The sequence below is a fragment of the Schistocerca serialis genome, chromosome 1 (assembly GCF_023864345.2).
Source record: "Schistocerca serialis cubense isolate TAMUIC-IGC-003099 chromosome 1, iqSchSeri2.2, whole genome shotgun sequence".
NCBI lineage: Eukaryota > Metazoa > Arthropoda > Insecta > Orthoptera > Acrididae > Schistocerca > Schistocerca serialis.
Window position 1 is genome coordinate 47,370,589 of NC_064638.1, and position 18,755 is coordinate 47,389,343.

Consider the following 18,755-nt stretch of genomic DNA (forward strand, 5'->3'; position numbering starts at 1 on the left):
TAGTAATTTCAATGCTTCCTCCTTTGTTCTTCTTCCAGGTTTCCTTCGTCTTCACTATCGATCCTTTTTTCTTCCTCAGACCATTCTGACCCTGTCTTCCTCTTCTTCTTCCTGCCTTGGAATGCTTCCATTTGCAACACTTTCTTCTTGAAATCCTATCATTCTGCTGGGTCTTTTTCTTGTATTTCTTTCCAAATCTTTCCTAACTACTTGAATCTGTCCTGTTGTTGACATCTTGTCCCAAAGATGCTAAACAATGTGTTTAGTTAACCTGTTGCTGTCCACTCTGTATAAATTTCCAAAAAATAATAGTCAGCTCTTCTGCAGCATTTCAATTGTTTTTCCTATGCTGCAATATACTTCATTACTTCTTAATATTCATACTCATGGATTTCCTAGTAGCCTGAGTATTTTTCAAATGATTCTTAATTCTAGGACTTGAAGTTTGTATAACTCGTAATTCAACATTAAACATTCACTTGCATAGAGACATTCTGGTTTTACTACTGTGCTGTAGTGCTGTATTTTCAAATTTTTAGACACACACACCTTGTTGTAAATGTTCATGTTTATATCATATGCTTTCTCCATTTTACATACTATTTTGTCTACAGCAAATATTTTTGAAGGCATTGCCTTGAATCTTTCCTCCCAAATATTTAAATTTATAAACCCTCTTTATCAGTTCATTACCTGTTACTAGGATTTCTGGGTCATTTTTTTATGTTTGCCCAAAAAATTTTTCCTACAGAAACTTTTAAAGCTGCTTTGTTAGGTATTCCTTCTAAGAGGTTGATTTGTATTTCTGAATTTGTTATATTTTTATAAAGAATGGCATAATCTTTTGCAAATATTAGACACTGAATTTCAGTATCTCTTTTTCCTGAAGTCTCCAGTCTCATTGTGACAGCTTATGTTCTTTGCCTTTTGTTTCAATTATCTTACTATTTCCTCTAAGATGCAGTTGAGGTGGCGTGGAAACATGTTGTCACCCTGCATTTCACCTGTTATTTTGAGTGCCGTAGGTGTTTCACACCAAAACTTTATTTATGCTTCAGTGCGTGGGTGTTTCACGAATAAGGTTTGCTAGTTTAGTGTAATGCCAAGTTCTTGAGTCACTTTACCCACTGTTTACCTGTCAATCAAATGCTTTTCTGAAACCTGTAAATGTTAAAACTATGTCTTAAAATTCGTATGGACTAAAAGTTGAAATTCTGTTCTGAGCCAGATTCGATCTTTCTAAATCCACTCTGATATTCTCCCAAATGGCTGTCAAGTGTTACTTCTACCTTGTTTAGTAATATTGTTAAAAATATAATACAGCCCACTGGCAACAGATATATACCTGTGCAATTATTTAGATAATGCCTATGACTTTTTTGTGCACAGGATGGATAGGAGCCACTTTCCAGTCTTCTGGAATATTTTCAGTTTCCCATATTTCTTCAGACATAATCTGAAGGTTAGTTGTCATTTCTGCTTGACACCAGTTATGGTTGAGATGATTTTATTTCTTCTCCACTGGCTTTGTTGTTTTTCAGGGTTTTTGTTTGTTTGTTTGTTTGCTGTAGGTGGTAGATCTGCTTCCATGTTTTCATCAAATATCTGGAAATTCTAGGTAACAATTCAGTTATCTACAGTTCAAGAATTGATCAAAGTACTTTCTTAGTAATTTACATGTGTGGTTATTGCTTAGACCTATTTTACCATTTTCGTCTCTGATGTAAATACATCGGAGCATGATAGCCCTTTTTGAATAAAACCATGACTGTATGTATGAGAGCATTTTTTCTGCTGTAGTACACAGTGATTCTTTTTTATCACTAATTACGATACTCGTGTCATCTGCAAATAGTAGAATTTTGGCTGGGCTATCTGGAGCCTGTATGTCATTGATATAAACTAGAAATAACAATGGGCCCAGAATGCTGCCCTGAGAAACAACTATTTAAATTTGTTTTGGTTCAGATATGGGTTTAAAATTGTGAAGATTCTTGGATGACCTCAGCTCAACAACTTGTGACCTGTTTTGCAGATAGGATTCAAACCAATTTTTAACGGTACCCCTGATGCATATTGCTTCAAGTTTCCCTAGTAATATTACATTGTTCACAGTATTGAAGGCTTTGGCTAAATCTAGATTAATTCCAACAACCTGTTTATTTGACTCAAAATTTCTTACTATTTCTGTGCAATATGGCTGTTTCTGTACTGTGCCATGTTGACTGTTATTTATTAGTTTGTTTTTCTAGATATTTTGTAACCCTGATTTTCATAAATTCCTCAAGTATTTTGGAGAAGTATGGGAGGAGAGATATAGGTTGGTAATTTTCTATTTTATGTCTGTCACCATTTTTGTGTAGAGGTATCACTTTAGAGATTTTATTTTATCCGGAAATAACTCTTCACTAAGGGACAAGTTTGCTATGTGCACTATAGGCTCGACAACACGTGGAGCAATTTTTTAATTATTGATACAGGTACATCATCCAAACCAGAGGACAATTTGGATTTCAAGCATTTAATGACTTTTAGAACTTAATGCTCCTCTGATGGGATTGCCATCATGCTGGTATTTACCATTGGAGACATCACTGTTAATTGTTGCTTAAAGTAAGGGGAATATTAACAAAATAATTGTTTACATTGTTTGCCATGGCGTTTTTTCTATGGGGATATTTTCATTATTTTTAAGATGGATTTCCTGTTCTTTAGTTTGACCCAAATTTTTTTTCTTTTTTTTTTACCTCATCATTCTGGACTTGTTACTAGCCTGCCTTATTAATCTATCATTACTTAATAATTTTGCTTTTGATATTACTTTGCGGTAAGTCTGTTTGTATGTTCTCACATACTCAACAAACTGCTGATCATGGCATGTTTTTAACTTTAAACTTAGTAATATCATGGTTTCACTTGATGTTTTAATTCCGGATGTACTCCAGGTCCCTTTGGATCCAGATGATCTGTAACTCAAAAGCTTTTTTGGGAAGCACATTTCAAAGTATGCCATAAAAGTGGAAGCAAATGTATTGTAAGCATCTTTTGTGTTTGTTTGTGCCAAGACCTCTGGCCAAACTACATTTTTAACATTATTTTTGAACCGATTACAATTTTCAGTAGAGAAAAATCGTTTGTACTCCTTATTATTTTCCCCTCCTTGGGAGTTGCAGTGAGATTAAAGGTTAGTGCATTATGATCTGATAATCCTATATTCACATTTGTAACTGCAACTTCATGTGTGACCACATTTGAGATGTTATTTATTAGGCTTTCACTGGAATCTGTTGTTCTAGTGGGAGCTGATACGTGGGGAAACAAGTTGAAGCTTTTAGTATGTCTAAAAACTTGTATTTTACTGAACTCTGGACCAATAGATTAATATTAAAGTCACCACAAAGAATTATGGCAGAGTTCTCATTTGAGAAAAATGTCGAGCATTTCTTCCAAATTCTTAAGAGAGACTTCAGTATCTCCAGATGGTGATCTGCAAATTGCTGCAACAATTACTTTCTTTTCTATGATTAATGGTTTAGCCTCATATCTTAACTTAAATTTAAGCTTGGGATTTAGATAAATGCATACACCACCACCTTTGACATTTTGCCTATAGTACTGACTGGCAAGTTTATAATATGTGTGACCAAAAGGACTTAAACTATATCTGTACATTGTATAAGGCTCAGTCACAACTTCTGTGCATGTCTATGACAGGTGGTGTGTTCAGCCTATCAAGTTAGGCTGTGGTCTCCTGATCTCACATTTTGTGCTCGCTTACTCAGTTGTGCAGCACTCTGACACTTGTCTCACTCCTCTGTCAACACAGCTTCCCTTTCATGTTGTTTGTCCCCTAACACTGCAGTCAGGTGTCATGTGGTGTAATTATTTAATACAATGATGTATTATATTCTGTACCTTATCTTCTATACTTCTTCTCAAACTCTGTTATAATTACTTTAAAATTCAAAATTGATGCCTTTGAAGCATCACATTTAAATAAATAACTTACTATGTCGCTTTTGACTAAACAAATTATTTATTCCCTTCATCATCACACTCATGAACTACACTAAAAGATCACCTTCATTCAGTATAAAAGAGACACTCACAATAATTTTGAGGTTCCTCTTCTGTGTCTCACAACATACATCAGTTGTTGAAATAACTCCTTCGGCAGCCTATTGCTTTACAGGACAGCGTGGTGACTCCACAGAATACTTATTTTAACACATGTAGTTTGGCACCCAAAGCTGCTGCGATAGCTGTACAGTGCTGAAGGTGCATATTGTCCCCTGATGTAAGTCACCACACACAAAATAGAAATAACACTAATGAACAATATCTGTACATTTATGTTCGACATGTTATTTTCTATTGCTCTTTTCATAATGTGTACACAAAACTTCTTTCAAAATGGCATTCATTGATAAGAAGTCATTGATATGTGCATCTCTCCTCTGGAGTGGTACGTACAAGCACAGTCTGTGAACATGGCGCCCAGTGAACACAGTCCAAAGTTTTTTAAAATTTTTTTTCCTATATGCCATGAATGTGGATTTCTTTTTGTAACTATGGCTTCAGAGATTGGTTATAGCCTCAGTACATCATTTTCCATGATAAAATACGAAAAATTTACCCTAAATTGCAGCCATAATTTACGAGCATGTCACTAAAGTGAACATAAAGTACTTGAAAGTTGTTTTCCTCTCTGTGTGTACAATAGTATCCAGTGCAGAACCACAGCGGCTGCGGACACCCGAGCCTGGAACCAGTACTGGGGCTGAGGACATACGTGCAGTGAAGTCACCTGGTGAGTAAGAGTAAATTTACATGTAATTGCAGCCTTAACTAAAGCAGTGCATAAAGTACTTAAAAGACATTTTACTCTCTGTGTGTACAATAGTAGGCAGTGCAGAACAGCAGCAGCTACAGTCACCAGAGGCTGGACCCAGTACTGCAGGTGCAGCGAAGTCACCTGGTGAGTAAGAGTAAGAGCCCACTGTGGCAGGCTTACATTCCTCCTCTGTACACTAGAGAATCAAATGTATCTGGACACCTATTAGTGGACATTAAGATTTTGTGTTCTCCTTTATGAGGACTTGAACTCTTCTGGGGACACTTTGACATTTCGAAATCTCTGTGGGTGGATGCCAGCCCATTCTTCCTTGATAGCTGATACCAGACAAGGTAGAAATATTGGACACAGGGTATGGAGTGAAAATGCCATTTATGACTAATCCCTAAGATGATCCATTGCTTTCAGGTTGGAACATCGGCAGGCAAGCCTTCTTCAGGAATGCCACTGGTTATAAGCCTTTGCCTAACAATGCTGATCCATGAGAGGTACAAGTGATGAGCTGATCAAATCAGTCGTTGTCTGTGAACTGTTCCTGTGCTGTGTATAGTACACAATACTGTCAAATATGTACTTACCCTTCTGTATTTATCATATCCTGAAGTACAATAAGGGGAGAACAAGTTAAAGAGGAGAAATTGCATATTGTTACACTGCCTGCTCTGCACTGCATTGTTGGCAGTAGAGTTAATGGCGGATAATGTTCACTGAGTAGTCACTCTATTCAAATTCTTCCGTCAGATACCCACGGAGTATAGCACTGTTTGTCACTCCAAATCTCGTTTCCACTCATCCACTCAACAGGAGTCATGGGTTTTTATGCTACAGTCAGTGTGACTTTATGTTGAACAGAAATGTTGTTTCCAGAAGCTGCTCAGCCACTTAACCAGTTTTTCTAACTCCCTGTACACAGCCATTTCCTTAGCGGACTCCTAGCTGCACTTCAAAACTGAAGAGTGACTGCAGCAGCTAACTGCAAGCTAGTTTTTACTATTTCCTACCACAATGATAGAAGCACTTGTCCATCAGCATACTGTGTGTGCCTGGACTTCATGTAGCATTGGTTGTTCCTTCACATTTTCACTTAACTGTCACATCGCTGACAGCTGACTTGGGCAAGTTTGGAAGGGCTGAAATGCATTCCTGTGTTAATTATTCAGGTGTAATGCAAAGAAAATTCCATGTTCAGTGTACTCAAATCCCTGACTGATGAATTCTGCCTACAAAACAGTATTACCTGCCACTTCCTATAATATATATGACGGCAGTATCTGTTGCCGAAAGAACAATTGCCATGGATAACTATGCAGCTTTGCTAGAAATGAAATGATGATTAAATGGATGGAGCGTCTGCCATGTAAGCAGGAGATCCCGGGTTCGAGTACCGGTCGGGGCACACATTTTCAACATTTCCCCAATGAAGTACATCACTGCCTGTTTGCAGCTAGGGTGTCCATTTAATTATCATTTCACTTCCTATAATAGTAGCTCCACCTCTCATTGAATTAAAATGCTCAGTTGCCCATTACATAAGGGTGCCCATGTATTTTGATTGGATAGTGGGTTTATAGATCTTATCTATGCGATTTCTGCAACCCCTTAGTCAGTCCACCATACACAATTGAATTAGAATCCAGAAATCACAATATATTTTATTATATTTATGTTTTTGAATATTGAGGACTTTGATTTGGGGCGAGTATTTACTGACTTACAGAAATACAAAGTTTACCTATATAGCTGTGGAAATATGTGTGCTGAGAATTACAGGGAGGGAAAAGGAAACAGAAAAATGGACAGGGAACAGGCAGGAGTAGGAGACGTAGTGGGGAGGTAGTGGAGATGAGTGACAAATGTAGTGATGGAGTGAGTGACAGATAGGATAAGACAATTACATGCTCCTATCCTAGAGAGGTGAGTGGGGGGAACATTGAGGTGACAGTCTGGTGAGAGGCATTGAGTGGATATCAGGCTACATGGACTACAAGCTGCAATGCCTGTAGCTTGAGACCAGAATACCAGGAGAAGCCAGGGAAGAGGCTTAATCAAACAGTGGGACTCCAATGAATGAATGAATGAATGAATGAATGAATGATGTGAGTAGAAGAAACAGAGGATGATTTGTATTTCAAAACTGAACCTTTTTGTACAACCTATTAGGGTAGTAACTTAAATGGAAATTTTGGGGTGTGAATCTAGTTTATAAATGATTATAGCTGATGCGTTCAGCACTACCATAAGTTATTTGATACTAACATTTTCAGGGGCTCCCTTAACCTTTCTGTGTTCAATCAGACATAAAGGTCCTGCCAAAATGTTTGTTACAGAATCTGCACAACCATAGGAATGTCCCATTTCATTGTGTACTGTAATCTGTTGTTCAGTTTATGTACAATTAGAACCCATAAGCTGACAGGTGATGCTTGAATGTGTTTTTTCTTTGTTGGTACAGAAGTGAGTACAGTATGTTTTGTAGAAGGAGCTTCCTATCTTTGGCTTAATTGTGGATGGCAAAGACAGTGTAGATAATATTTATCTTTGTTACATTATTTGCTAGGTATATACTATTTGACATGTATTTTCACTGATAACTCATTCTTGAAGAAAACTGATGTCTGTGTCTTGTAACTAAAATTAATGCATGTCTTTATTAATGAGAATCATATAAAAATCGTGACTGTAGTTGGAAATCTACCACCACAAATGTACAGATACTGTTCTTTTGATGTACTGTTTTTCTTCTTTCTCATGAGATAGCGTACTGGAGACATTTGTTTTCTTTTCCTTATTTTGTCTTGAATGTCTCAATAGTTTCTTGGAATTAGTTGTTTACAATTATTTATGGAGCTGTCTTTTGAATTACGGGGAGGGTGGTTATGAAGAATACAGTCAGCAGAAATAAGGTTTCTATGATCTACTTCATAACATATGAAAGCTGATCACCTCTGAAATGAAGGTGCTGGGAGTGTATAGTAGAGTGAAAACAACTGAAGCATTTGGGATGTATGTGTCAATGCTTTTGGAGAGAATGGCTGATAATACAGTATCACTTCCTGTTCACTAGATTTGTCTCTGGTGCCAGTACCTTTGTTCATAAAATATTTCCCATCAAGACTTTCACTACAGTTTGATCCCAGACCAATCTGTTCATCTTTCTGCCTCACCTCTCTACAGGGAGTCCAGCAGGGAGCTGCCTTGCCCCATCTGCCACCCACACTCGTGGTCATATGTCCCACCTAATGTGGATGATCCATGCACATGGAGAGAGATGTGCTCAGGTAGCCATGAACATTAGAACATCATTGCAACACAGGAGGCACATGATAATGTTGGGCAAGTGAAACAGCTTCCTAGGGCAAGCAACATAAAAATACTCCTGATATGCTGTAAGGTTGTCACTAATATGAGCTAAGCTGAGCACTGCAAGCTGCACTGATGATGTCCTAGATTCCAATGTTGCTGTGCTCAGAGGAAAAGTTTTGACTGTAACAGCAGCCAAAAGTATGAACTGTCATCCCCATGGAGGAGATGGCAGTGTCATCCATGAGGCACACACCTGGAAGAAAAATACAGAAATTGGGCCAAGACATCAGTAAGGAGGGATGATGATGTGGAATGGTGCAGGCAGAAAGATACCAGGATGAAAGAAAGAAGTGGCACAAGGCATTTGAACACGGAGCAAAACCGTTCAAACACTATGCAGAAGCACTTGAACACAGAGATGAAGGCTACCTAATGGATCACAGGACACTGGTAAAAAGCTTCCAGAGACAAAAAAGGAATTATAAAAGCACTAGAAGAGAGATGTTCCTGAGTGGACAAGAGGAAGAGTGTTTCATTGTGGCACAGATGGTACATGCCAACATGAAGCAAATGAAACAACTTTCTGATGAAGGCAAGGAAGAGAATGCCCTGATGCATGAAAAGATTGCCACTAATATGAAAACTATTCTTGAAGCTTCCAGTTGAGCACTCTGTCTGTAACAACTGACAAACACTGCTGTAGGTAGCACTGGCAATGCCAATATTGTGGGCCGCATTCTTATTAATATAGTCATGCATTCCAAAGTAGATAGTTGATGTCGAGTGTGGAACTTGGGTTGGCTGGTGAGCCACTGTACATTCCCCTACAAAGGCTATGTAGCGGAGAAATACTGTTAAGTTGTCCAGTGTCGCATGGCTCCAGGGTGGAAACCGTGCAGTGTCTGTCATTGGCAAGATCCGCTGCACTGAGGGTGAGTTTCAGTTTCAAGCCTGTTAAGATGCCAGCAACTGACATACCTCTGTTGTGTGGCGTAACGCAGGATTGTAAAGCACCAGCCAGATGCTACACAACCCACTTCCACCTCATTCCTATTATGTCTCCTAATCCATCCTGTTCCCATACGCATCAGATTTTCTTTCTGTCTCACCTCTACAAAATATCCACCTGAGAAATAATCTGCCTCACCTGCCACTCATTCTCCTCACTACTTGTACCCATCTGTAAGTAAAGAAAGGAGTGTTACATTGAATGTGTTTGATGTGGCATTATTACTGCACAAACAGCAAAAATGTGGTAAGTGATAAACATTTTTGCTATTACTTTCTGTGGGGTATCTGTGAGAGAAATTGATGATAATTTAAAATTATGGTGAAGTTTTCTGCAAATCACTAAGTGCTCTCATTGCCAAATACTGGATGAATATAGTGTCGGTACATGAATGCAATTAGTGAAGGTGCATAAACAAGTTTACACACAGTTCCTAAATGTTAAACGTGACACTGTGTTAACTGTGTAACATAAGATTGTATGTTTTATTAAGCAGATTTTAAAATTTGATCAATAATTATGTGAAATGATGACAATAAACATTTATTTGTCCCTGCCTGTCTTCAGATAGCAAGCGTGCAACCGGAATAAAGTTCTGGCTTTCTGGAACTTGGTAATATTGATGGTTGTTTATAATTGAGTAGATTAGATGCTCAATTATACACTGATCCGTACTTTTTCTAAAAGATAGAAACAATTGATTCTGTTCTTTATCAGGTCATGTTGAAACACACTTAGTTTATCACTAGTTTGTTTTACTTGTGCAGATAAAGAATTTTTTATATTAACACGCAAATTCTTTTTTTGTCAATCAGGCCCTGCTGAGGAGGAAGGCACGCGCCCCATCGCTCAGGTGAGTGAAAGTAGTGGATGCACGTATGAGACTGGCAGAGCAAGTGTGATTTTCACCAGTAGCATATAAAGTTTGGTTCTGTGGCATGTAATGAAACCCACACTGCTTCCTGTCCTCCTCCCAGGGTGAGGACATATTTCTTCAGCTCAGGGCTTTGAACCGTTAAAATACTTTCTCCTATTCTGAGCTACTCTGCACACTACCAACTTGCTTAATCAAATAAACTCCTTTATTAATATCCTATTCATCTCCATTTCAGTCTCATTGCATCTCCCATGGCAGTCTGTTTCCTGACATCACAAACTTTGCAACTTCTTTAGCACTGTTAACTGAAATGCTATCTCAAGTCTAAATTACTTGCTAAATGAACCAAAAAATATCTCAAAGACCACTCATATACTGGCTCTTAATTTAAAACAAGTAACTCTCTTTAATTATTAATGTCAAGTCATGTGTCATTGGTTAGTGTACAGAATCTTACTGACAGCTCGACTTCATCTTCGTTCTCCTGATGTAATGGCAGTTGTCATGATGCTGACAGTTCTAGGGGGAAGGCACATAGCTGAACAAGAATGAGACAGCAAGGAATAAACCCATGGACTGGTTGTTTGTGTTGCCATCATCATTTGTGAAAGTGGCATGGCTGGACCATGTAAAATTTGGGGATTTGTGTGCATGCTGATAACCACGCCATTGAGTGCCCCCTAACCAGGTATCATCATCATCATGATACACTCCTGGAAATGGAAAAAAGAACTCATTGACACCGGTGTGTCAGACCAACCATACTTGCTCCGGCCACTGCGAGAGGGCTGTACAAGCAATGATTACACGCGCGGCACAGCGGACACACCAAGAACCACGGTGTTGGCCGTCGAATGGCGCTAGCTGCGCAGCATTTGTGCACCGCCGCCGTCAGTGTCAGCCAGTTTGCTGTGGCATACGGAGATCCATCGCAGTCTTTAACACTGGTAGCATGCCGCGACAGCGTGGACGTGAACCGTATGTGCAGTTGACGGACTTTGAGCGAGGGCGTATAGTGGGCATGCGGGAGGCCGGGTGGACGTACCGCCGAATTGCTCAACACGTGGGGCGTGAGGTCTCCACAGTACATCGATGTTGTCGCCAATGGTCGGCGGAAGGTGCATGTGCCTGTCGACCTGGGACCGGACCGCAGCGACGCACGAATGCACGCCAAGACCGTAGGATCCTACGCAGTGCCGTAGGGGACCGCACCGCCACTTCCCAGCAAATTAGGGACACTGTTGCTCCTGGGGTATCGGCGAGGACCATTCACAACCATCTCCATGAAGCTGGGCTACGGTCCCGCACACCGTTAGGCCGTCTTCCGCTCACGCCCCAACATCGTGCAGCCCGCCTCCAATGATGTCGCGACAGGCGTGAATGGAGGGACGAATGGAGACGTATCGTCTTCAGCGATGAGAGTCGCTTCTGCCTTGGTGCCAATGATGGTCGTATGCATGTTTGGCGCCGTGCAGGTGAGCGCCACAATCAGGACTGCATACGAGCGAGGCACACAGGGCCAACACCCGGCATCATGGTGTGGGGAGCGATCTCCTACACTGGCCGTACACCACTGGTGATCATCGAGGGGACACTGAATAGTGCACGGTACATCCAAACCGTCATCGAACCCATCGTTCTACCATTCCTAGACCGGCAAGGGAACTTGCTGTTCCAACAGGACATTGCACGTCCGCATGTATCCCGTGCCACCCAACGTGCTCTAGAAGGTGTAAGTCAACTACCCTGGCCAGCAAGATCTCCGGATCTGTCCCCCATTGAGCATGTTTGGGACTGGATGAAGCGTCGTCTCACGCAGTCTGCATGTCCAGCACGAACGCTGGTCCAACTGAGGCGCCAGGTGGAAATGGCATGGCAAGCCGTTCCACAGTACTACATGCAGCATCTCTACGATCGTCTCCATGGGAGAATAGCAGCCTGCATTGCTGCGAAAGGTGGATATACATAGTACTAGTGCCGACATTGTGCATGCTCTGTTGCCTGTCTCTATGTGCCTGTGGTTCTGTCAGTGTGATCATGTGATGTATCTGACCCCAGGAATGTGTCAATAAAGTTTCCCCTTCCTGGGACAATGAATTCACGGTGTTCTTATTTCAATTTCCAGGAGTGTAGAATAAAACACTGAAATCATCATAAACTGTGAAGAACGATAAACTAATTATTGTTATCCCACCCTGCAGATATGCTGCATCAATCTCCACTAGATTTTGTGTGTTGTGGTTGGCAGGTGTTACTAGAGGAGGCCAAAATGCATGCGTTTTAACTCACGCAGGCTGGCATGATGTCTGGAACAGGACAAGGAAATTAGAATTTAGAAAAACTGACTTAGCTGGTGGAATACTTAACTTTAATCCATTAATGATGAACGTCTGTCTTGATGGTACATGATTCACAATATCAATAGTAACTGATATGGGCGCCTTGCTAGGTCGTAGCAAATGAAGTAGCTGAAGGCTATGCTAAACTATCGTCTCGGCAAATGAGAGCGTATTTTGTCAGTGAACCAACACTATAAAGACGGTTGTACAGTTGGGGCGAGTGCTAGGAAGTCTCTCTAGACCTGCCGTGTGGTGGCGCTCGGTCTGCAATCACTGATAGTGGCGACACGTGGGTCCGACGTATACTACCGGACCGCGGCCGATTTAAAGGCTACCACCTAGCAAGTGTGGTGTCTGGCGGTGACACCACATTATGCACAACAGAGAAGGGTATAAAAGTCTAAGGCAATCATTTGAATTAAAAAAAAAATCACTTTGTGGTGGTGACCATTGTTCATCGGTACTATAGACATTGTGAGATGTACACCTTTACTAAAGCGATGTGTTACACCATAGTTGATACTCATTAAACATGACAATAAATATTCCTTAAAATCGACACTTACCACTTACTGTTGTCTAAAATGCTTACTGACTGCAGTTGGGAACTGAGATTTCTCCATTTTTGAGCAAATATCACAAACCGAAATGACAGGTACTCGGAATCGCAAACACGTTTCAAAATACCTTTCTAGAATGATATCAGACTCATTCTCCTCCATACATTCATGACCTGTCATACTTCCTAAACTCTTCTGAAAATACTTTCCTGCTTGTGAAATAACTACCAAGTAAACTACTTTGAGAGGTATACTTGTCATAGTGTTTGTTGTGTTTGACAGATGTTGATTAGTAATTCAATAAAACTACCTTAGTGTACTTAAGCACGTGCATCACAAATTGTGCAGAGTGATTTCAAAGTAACTGTTTAGTTACTTTTGTTGTTAGGGATTTGCTTTCAGTAACATTAATATAGGTCTCTGGTACATTTAACAGAATTGAATGATCATTCTTGTGATCTTTCAGATCTTGCATTGACTTACTTCCAGCTCCCATGACCATGGCAAACAGTCCTTTATCCAGTAAGTGGTTTCTTTTTCATACATCTTGTTGTTTAGGACCAATATGTGGCACAAATCTTAAAGGTCAGGAATGTGTCAGATAAAATAAAATGTTTAAGAAACCAAAAAAGAGGAGCCATAAGTTTATGTAAATGCAGTCAAGAATGTAACACAGGAATGGCCGCTGAGGTGCCACCTCTCCATCTCTTTCCTCCTCCTCTTTCCTAATCATGACATTATTCCAATGGAATATTAGTTGCCTTCAATCCAAAAAGATGACTTGCGGCTGCTCTTGGAATCGCAGCCTCTGCTAGTTCTCTGCCTGCAGGAAACAAAATTGCATCCTCAAGACTAATTTGAGCTTTTGTATTTCTTCCCAGTCTGCTTTGACTAACTCTCCCCAAGGATGGCATTCCATATCGTAGGAGGAGAGAGGGGAGTCATGCTGCTCATATGGAAGGACGTTCAAAGTCAACCTTTCTCCCTGACTACCCAGCTTGAAGCTATTCCTGTCTGCATTTTACTTCCTCTCCTGAACTTTTCCATATGTACTGTTTACATCCCTCAGTCATTTGGTGTCATGGACACTCTTCATCCAGCTTTCTGGCCAACTCCCTCACCCCTTTCTGCTGCTCGTTGACTGTAATGCACACCATTCCCTTTGGAAATCTCCCAGAACCTGACAGAGAGGTCTCTCTAGGCTGAACTTCTCAGTCACCTTAACCTCATTTGCCTTATCGTGGGAGTACCCATCTTCCTTTTATACTACATGCACTCCTACCCATATCTGGAAATCTCCTGCACTGCCCAATTTGCCCATCATCTCATCAACGTCTCTAGTACATACTCGAGCAACCATTTACCATTTGCTATCCATTTTCTGACTCCTACCCCACATATATGCACACCCAAAAGGCAACTTTCTAGGGATGACTCGAGATTTACTGTTCCCTGGCACCCTTTGAGTAACATAATTTCTCCAGTTGTGATGGCCAGGTAGAATATCTTACAAATGCCATCATTACCACCACACAATATTCCATTCTCGCCCTTCATCTTTACTGTGCCATGTCCCAGTGCCTTGATCGACTGAGCTGTGTTGTGACTCAACTCACATGCAGAGATGTGTTCTCCATGTTTTTAACCATCATTCTATGATGGCAAACTGCATTCATTATGAACAGTTGCATGCACAGTGTCGTTGCACCCTTCAGGATAGCAAAAATCTAGCTAGATTTCCTTAACTAGTTCTTCTAACATTTCCACTACCTCATCTGTTGTATGGGCCCTGCAGGACCAAGATCCATTGGGCTGCTATTCTGCGGAGATTTCAAGCTCCACCCACTATCATTCTGCCTTCCTCCACCAGAAACAAGTGGAGGAGGCTTGGGTAGTACCCTTATTTTGGCAGATTAGCGAGTGCTACAAGCTGCCTTTAGTATGAGGGGGCGAGAACTTGCTCTCACTTCCTATCGATCCTCCAACACAGTGCTGGACGATGTTTGCATTCAGATGTTCCTAAACCTTTCTTTTGTGGGCAAGCACTTGCTCTTTCTTATGTACAACTGCATCTGGGCAGAGGGCGCCGTTTGCCAGATGCCAGCATAAAGACACTGTCATTCCCATACCCATACCCAAGCCCAGTACGGAAAAATACCTTCCTTCTAGTTACTGCCCCATTTCTCCCACAAGCTGTGTTTGCAAACTGATGAAACATGTAATTCATGCCTGGCTGGTATAGTGACTAGTGTGGCAATTCACTGACCACTGTACTGTGCGGATTTTGATCAGGCCGTCCTGCAGCTGACCATCTCATCACTTTGTCAACGTGTGTCGCGAATGGTTTTCTGTGGATATATCAGACACTGCCAGTGTTTTTAAATTTGCAGAAAGCCTGAAACACCTTCTGAAGGATGGGTATTCTTGATCTCTCTACATGTGGCACTTCTGAGGCCACATGCCCCATGTCCTTCAGGTATTTTTAAAGTATTGATTTTTCAAGGAATGTTGGTACTGCCTTAACAGACACCTTTACCAGGAAGTTGGTGTGCCTCAGGGTACTGTTTTGAGTGTGACCCTCTTTGCTATTGCCTTTAACCTTATTATGTCCTGTCTCCTGCAGGTCATCTCCAGCAGTCTACTGTTGCCCACCCCTACCCTGTTACCCTCCCACACCCTGTCCCAGCCTCCTCCTTACCCCCACATGATTGCCTGTCTCATCATGTGCAACTGCTCGCAGCCTGGCTTCAGCTGCCAGAGAGTGTGATCACGTGTGTGAGAGTTGCATTTGCGTGAGTATGTGAGTGTATGTTATCTATATATAACAGAGGCCTTGTTCACTGAGAGCTCACTTTCTTACAGTTTTTTTTTTTTTTTTTTTTGTCATGCCTCTGTGCCTTCCATGGTATTGTTAAATTCATTTCTGAAGAATTGTGATGGCTGGAGGCATTGAGGTGCTGAGGTAGGGGTCAGTGTACACTCATCAGCAAATAAACAATTGTGCCTTATTAGACAAAAGCCAGAAAAGATCAGACCATTTGGCAATAGTGCCATAAAAACCAGACCAGGGATTGATCTCGGGGAGATGAGTGTCATTGGTGTGGTAAATGTGAGGTGTCTGATACTCAGTATTCATGTATGCCCCATATGCAAGTGATCGCTTACTTAACTGCATAGGTTATAGACCTGACTCTCAGAAGGTTCAAATCACTGACATAAGCACACTCTTAGCCTTAGTATATTTATTGGCATTCAGATTCTAAGTGCTCACTGTCTACCATTCAAGCAACTAAGAATGGAAGACCAGTTTTACCAACAAGTTTTTTGTATTCCACTGCCACTCGTATTCTTCATTTTGCAGCTTGAAAATACATCTCTGCATGTTTTGGAATGAAGGTTAAGGCCTCAAAATTACCTGCTCTTCCCAAATCCATTCTCCATGGTGAAATGATAGAAGCATTGCATGGTAACCTGAAGGTGCAGAGTTCAAAGCTACACATTTCCATTTTTTAATTGTTTTTGCAAATTCACTAGAAAGAGAGACAGATGTTTTGGACATTTATGCAAATAATGGAATTGAGTGTCTGAGTAATGAAATAGCTGCTCTTGTTGCGTATGGGCTTCACTCTGTTTCAGATACATTTATTAAACTACCTGTAGCTAAAGTCATGAAAGTTATAATGTTTTATGATAGAGAAAATAACCAACAACAAAAGCAACATTTGAAGAGCTCTTCTTAAAAGACAGAATGAAACATGATACCTTTAACAGTTCATGATAAGAAATATTACACACTACTACAACCACACTTAATACTTACCATCCTTAAATGTTTAAAGCAGTGGTTAAAATTTCCCAGAGTACTTTGACAAAGTGTGAACAAATAATGATGTACTTTTGCACCTACATACAGCCATTAAAGCTCTAATGAATGGGCAGGCAGCATTATCAAATTAGTTATCAACATTACTGGGTCAGCTACTTGTCAGAGAATATTAACTATGATCTATTAGATCTATTATGAACTACCAGAAAAAAGAATGCCAACAATTAAAAGCTTCCAGATGCATTTGAACTCGGATGCTGGCATCTTAAGTACTCACTTATGTGCCTTTACTGATGTAGATGTAGAATGGGTGCCAAGTTTGATATAATTATTTGAACACAAACCAGACCTCATGGCAAAGAATAGAAACAGTAAAACTAAAGATTCACAGTATCATCCAGTTGCAGGCCTAGGTAAGCCAAGTGTTGCAACAAAACATTTGATCATATTCCATCAGATCTCATCTGTCACATGTGCCAAAGTATAACTTCACTTTCCATTACAGTGCTTGTATATAGTCCAGCACAATATCAACATTGTGAAGTGCACTTCCACAAACATTTCTACAGCAAAAAGAGATAAAATTTCTTCACGGGGTTTACAATACTATTCAGGTTTTCATCACACAATGTTTGTCTTGTATGGGAGTCCTAGTGTACTGCATATCGTGCTTGAAAAAGGGAACAGGTAGAAGGGGAAGATAAGGAAGATGATGGTGAGGTGAGTTGCAGTCTTGTGTTAGACCATCATAGCAACAATAGTTGCGGGCACAGATCAGTGCGATTTCCCTAAATCACTCCAGGCAAATGACGAGATGGTTCCTATGAAAGGGCACGGCTGACTTCCTTCCCCATCCTTCCCTAAACTGATGAGACCGATGACCTCGCAGTTTGGTCTCTTCCCTCAAAACAGCCCAGCCAGCACAGATCACTGGAAGATGTCATGGAAGGTCTTAGAACATCACTGAGACCCTAATTACAAGTAACAGACATAAGAAATAAATGAATACACCTTTGGTTGTTGTTACCCATGTCCTGGCTCCAACTCAAACCATTAAATTTTGCTTGACTGTGATGTTCCTGTGGTGCTGCTTGTGAGTGGATGACTGTAACTGAGGTATTGTCAGAGGTGTTAGTCATCAGAAATGGCATATTAGTCAAATGCTGATTTCTCTCTTGTCATGCTGATAAATGGCAAAAATGTTTAAGGACATTTTGTTCAAATATGTGGCTTGTCCTCAGTGTAAGCTGTGCAGGGTTCAGCAAACGTCTGCAGTATGCAGATGATTTGGCTTTCCATCCATGCTTGTCACATATCTGGCAGAGTCGTGAATTTCTATGTATCCTGTGTTGACATGACAAATATTAAGGGGTAGTAACGTGCATTTTTAAAGCTATACAAATTCACCCCCAAGGGTGACTATGGGAATGGAAGTTGCCTGAGTATTGGGAACTTTGGATAAAATATCAACCTGTGTGATTGATGAATCTTTGGAATGTCAGAAGTCTACCCCTACTGTAAACAGAATTTTAAAGAAATTTGTTGAAGGAGGCACTATCAGCAGAATGCGTGGCTCAAGATACTGAGCACACAGCAGGATAACACATAGCTTGCCTGTAAGAGCCAACTAATCCCTCCCCTAGATACGAAGTAGTTGTAGTGAGTGACCAACTTCCCACTTCCAATGATGCAGTTCACTGAGGGCCAAGGAAAGCTGTACTGCACGCACAATGATCCACTATAAAACAGGAACTCGGTGAGGAAATGTGTTACACTGGCTGGCAGCCACAGAGCTCCATCTGAATGCAATGTGTAAAAATGTACTTTTCACAGATAAGTTGTCTTACCAAGACCAAACAGTACTTTAGCAGCCGCGAGGGTCCAGACATAATGCCAAATAAGTGGTGACAACAGGTAGTACTAGCCGATTGTCAGTTTCCTGGGGGCGTTGGTTTCCCCCGTAGGGGGCGTAGGCTTCCCCCGTAG

At 40.8% G+C, this 18,755-nt stretch overlaps 1 protein-coding gene across 1 annotated transcript in view; it reads right to left on the reverse strand.

The window, feature by feature from the left end:
* Positions 1 to 13,445, reverse strand: part of LOC126453249 (uncharacterized) — a 41,457-nt gene extending 28,012 nt beyond the window's left edge. The window contains exon 1 of the mRNA XM_050091159.1: positions 13,427 to 13,445. Within this exon, the coding sequence (XP_049947116.1) occupies positions 13,427 to 13,445 (19 nt within the window). The remainder of the gene's footprint in view (positions 1 to 13,426) is intronic.
* Positions 13,446 to 18,755: the final 5,310 nt, after the last annotated feature.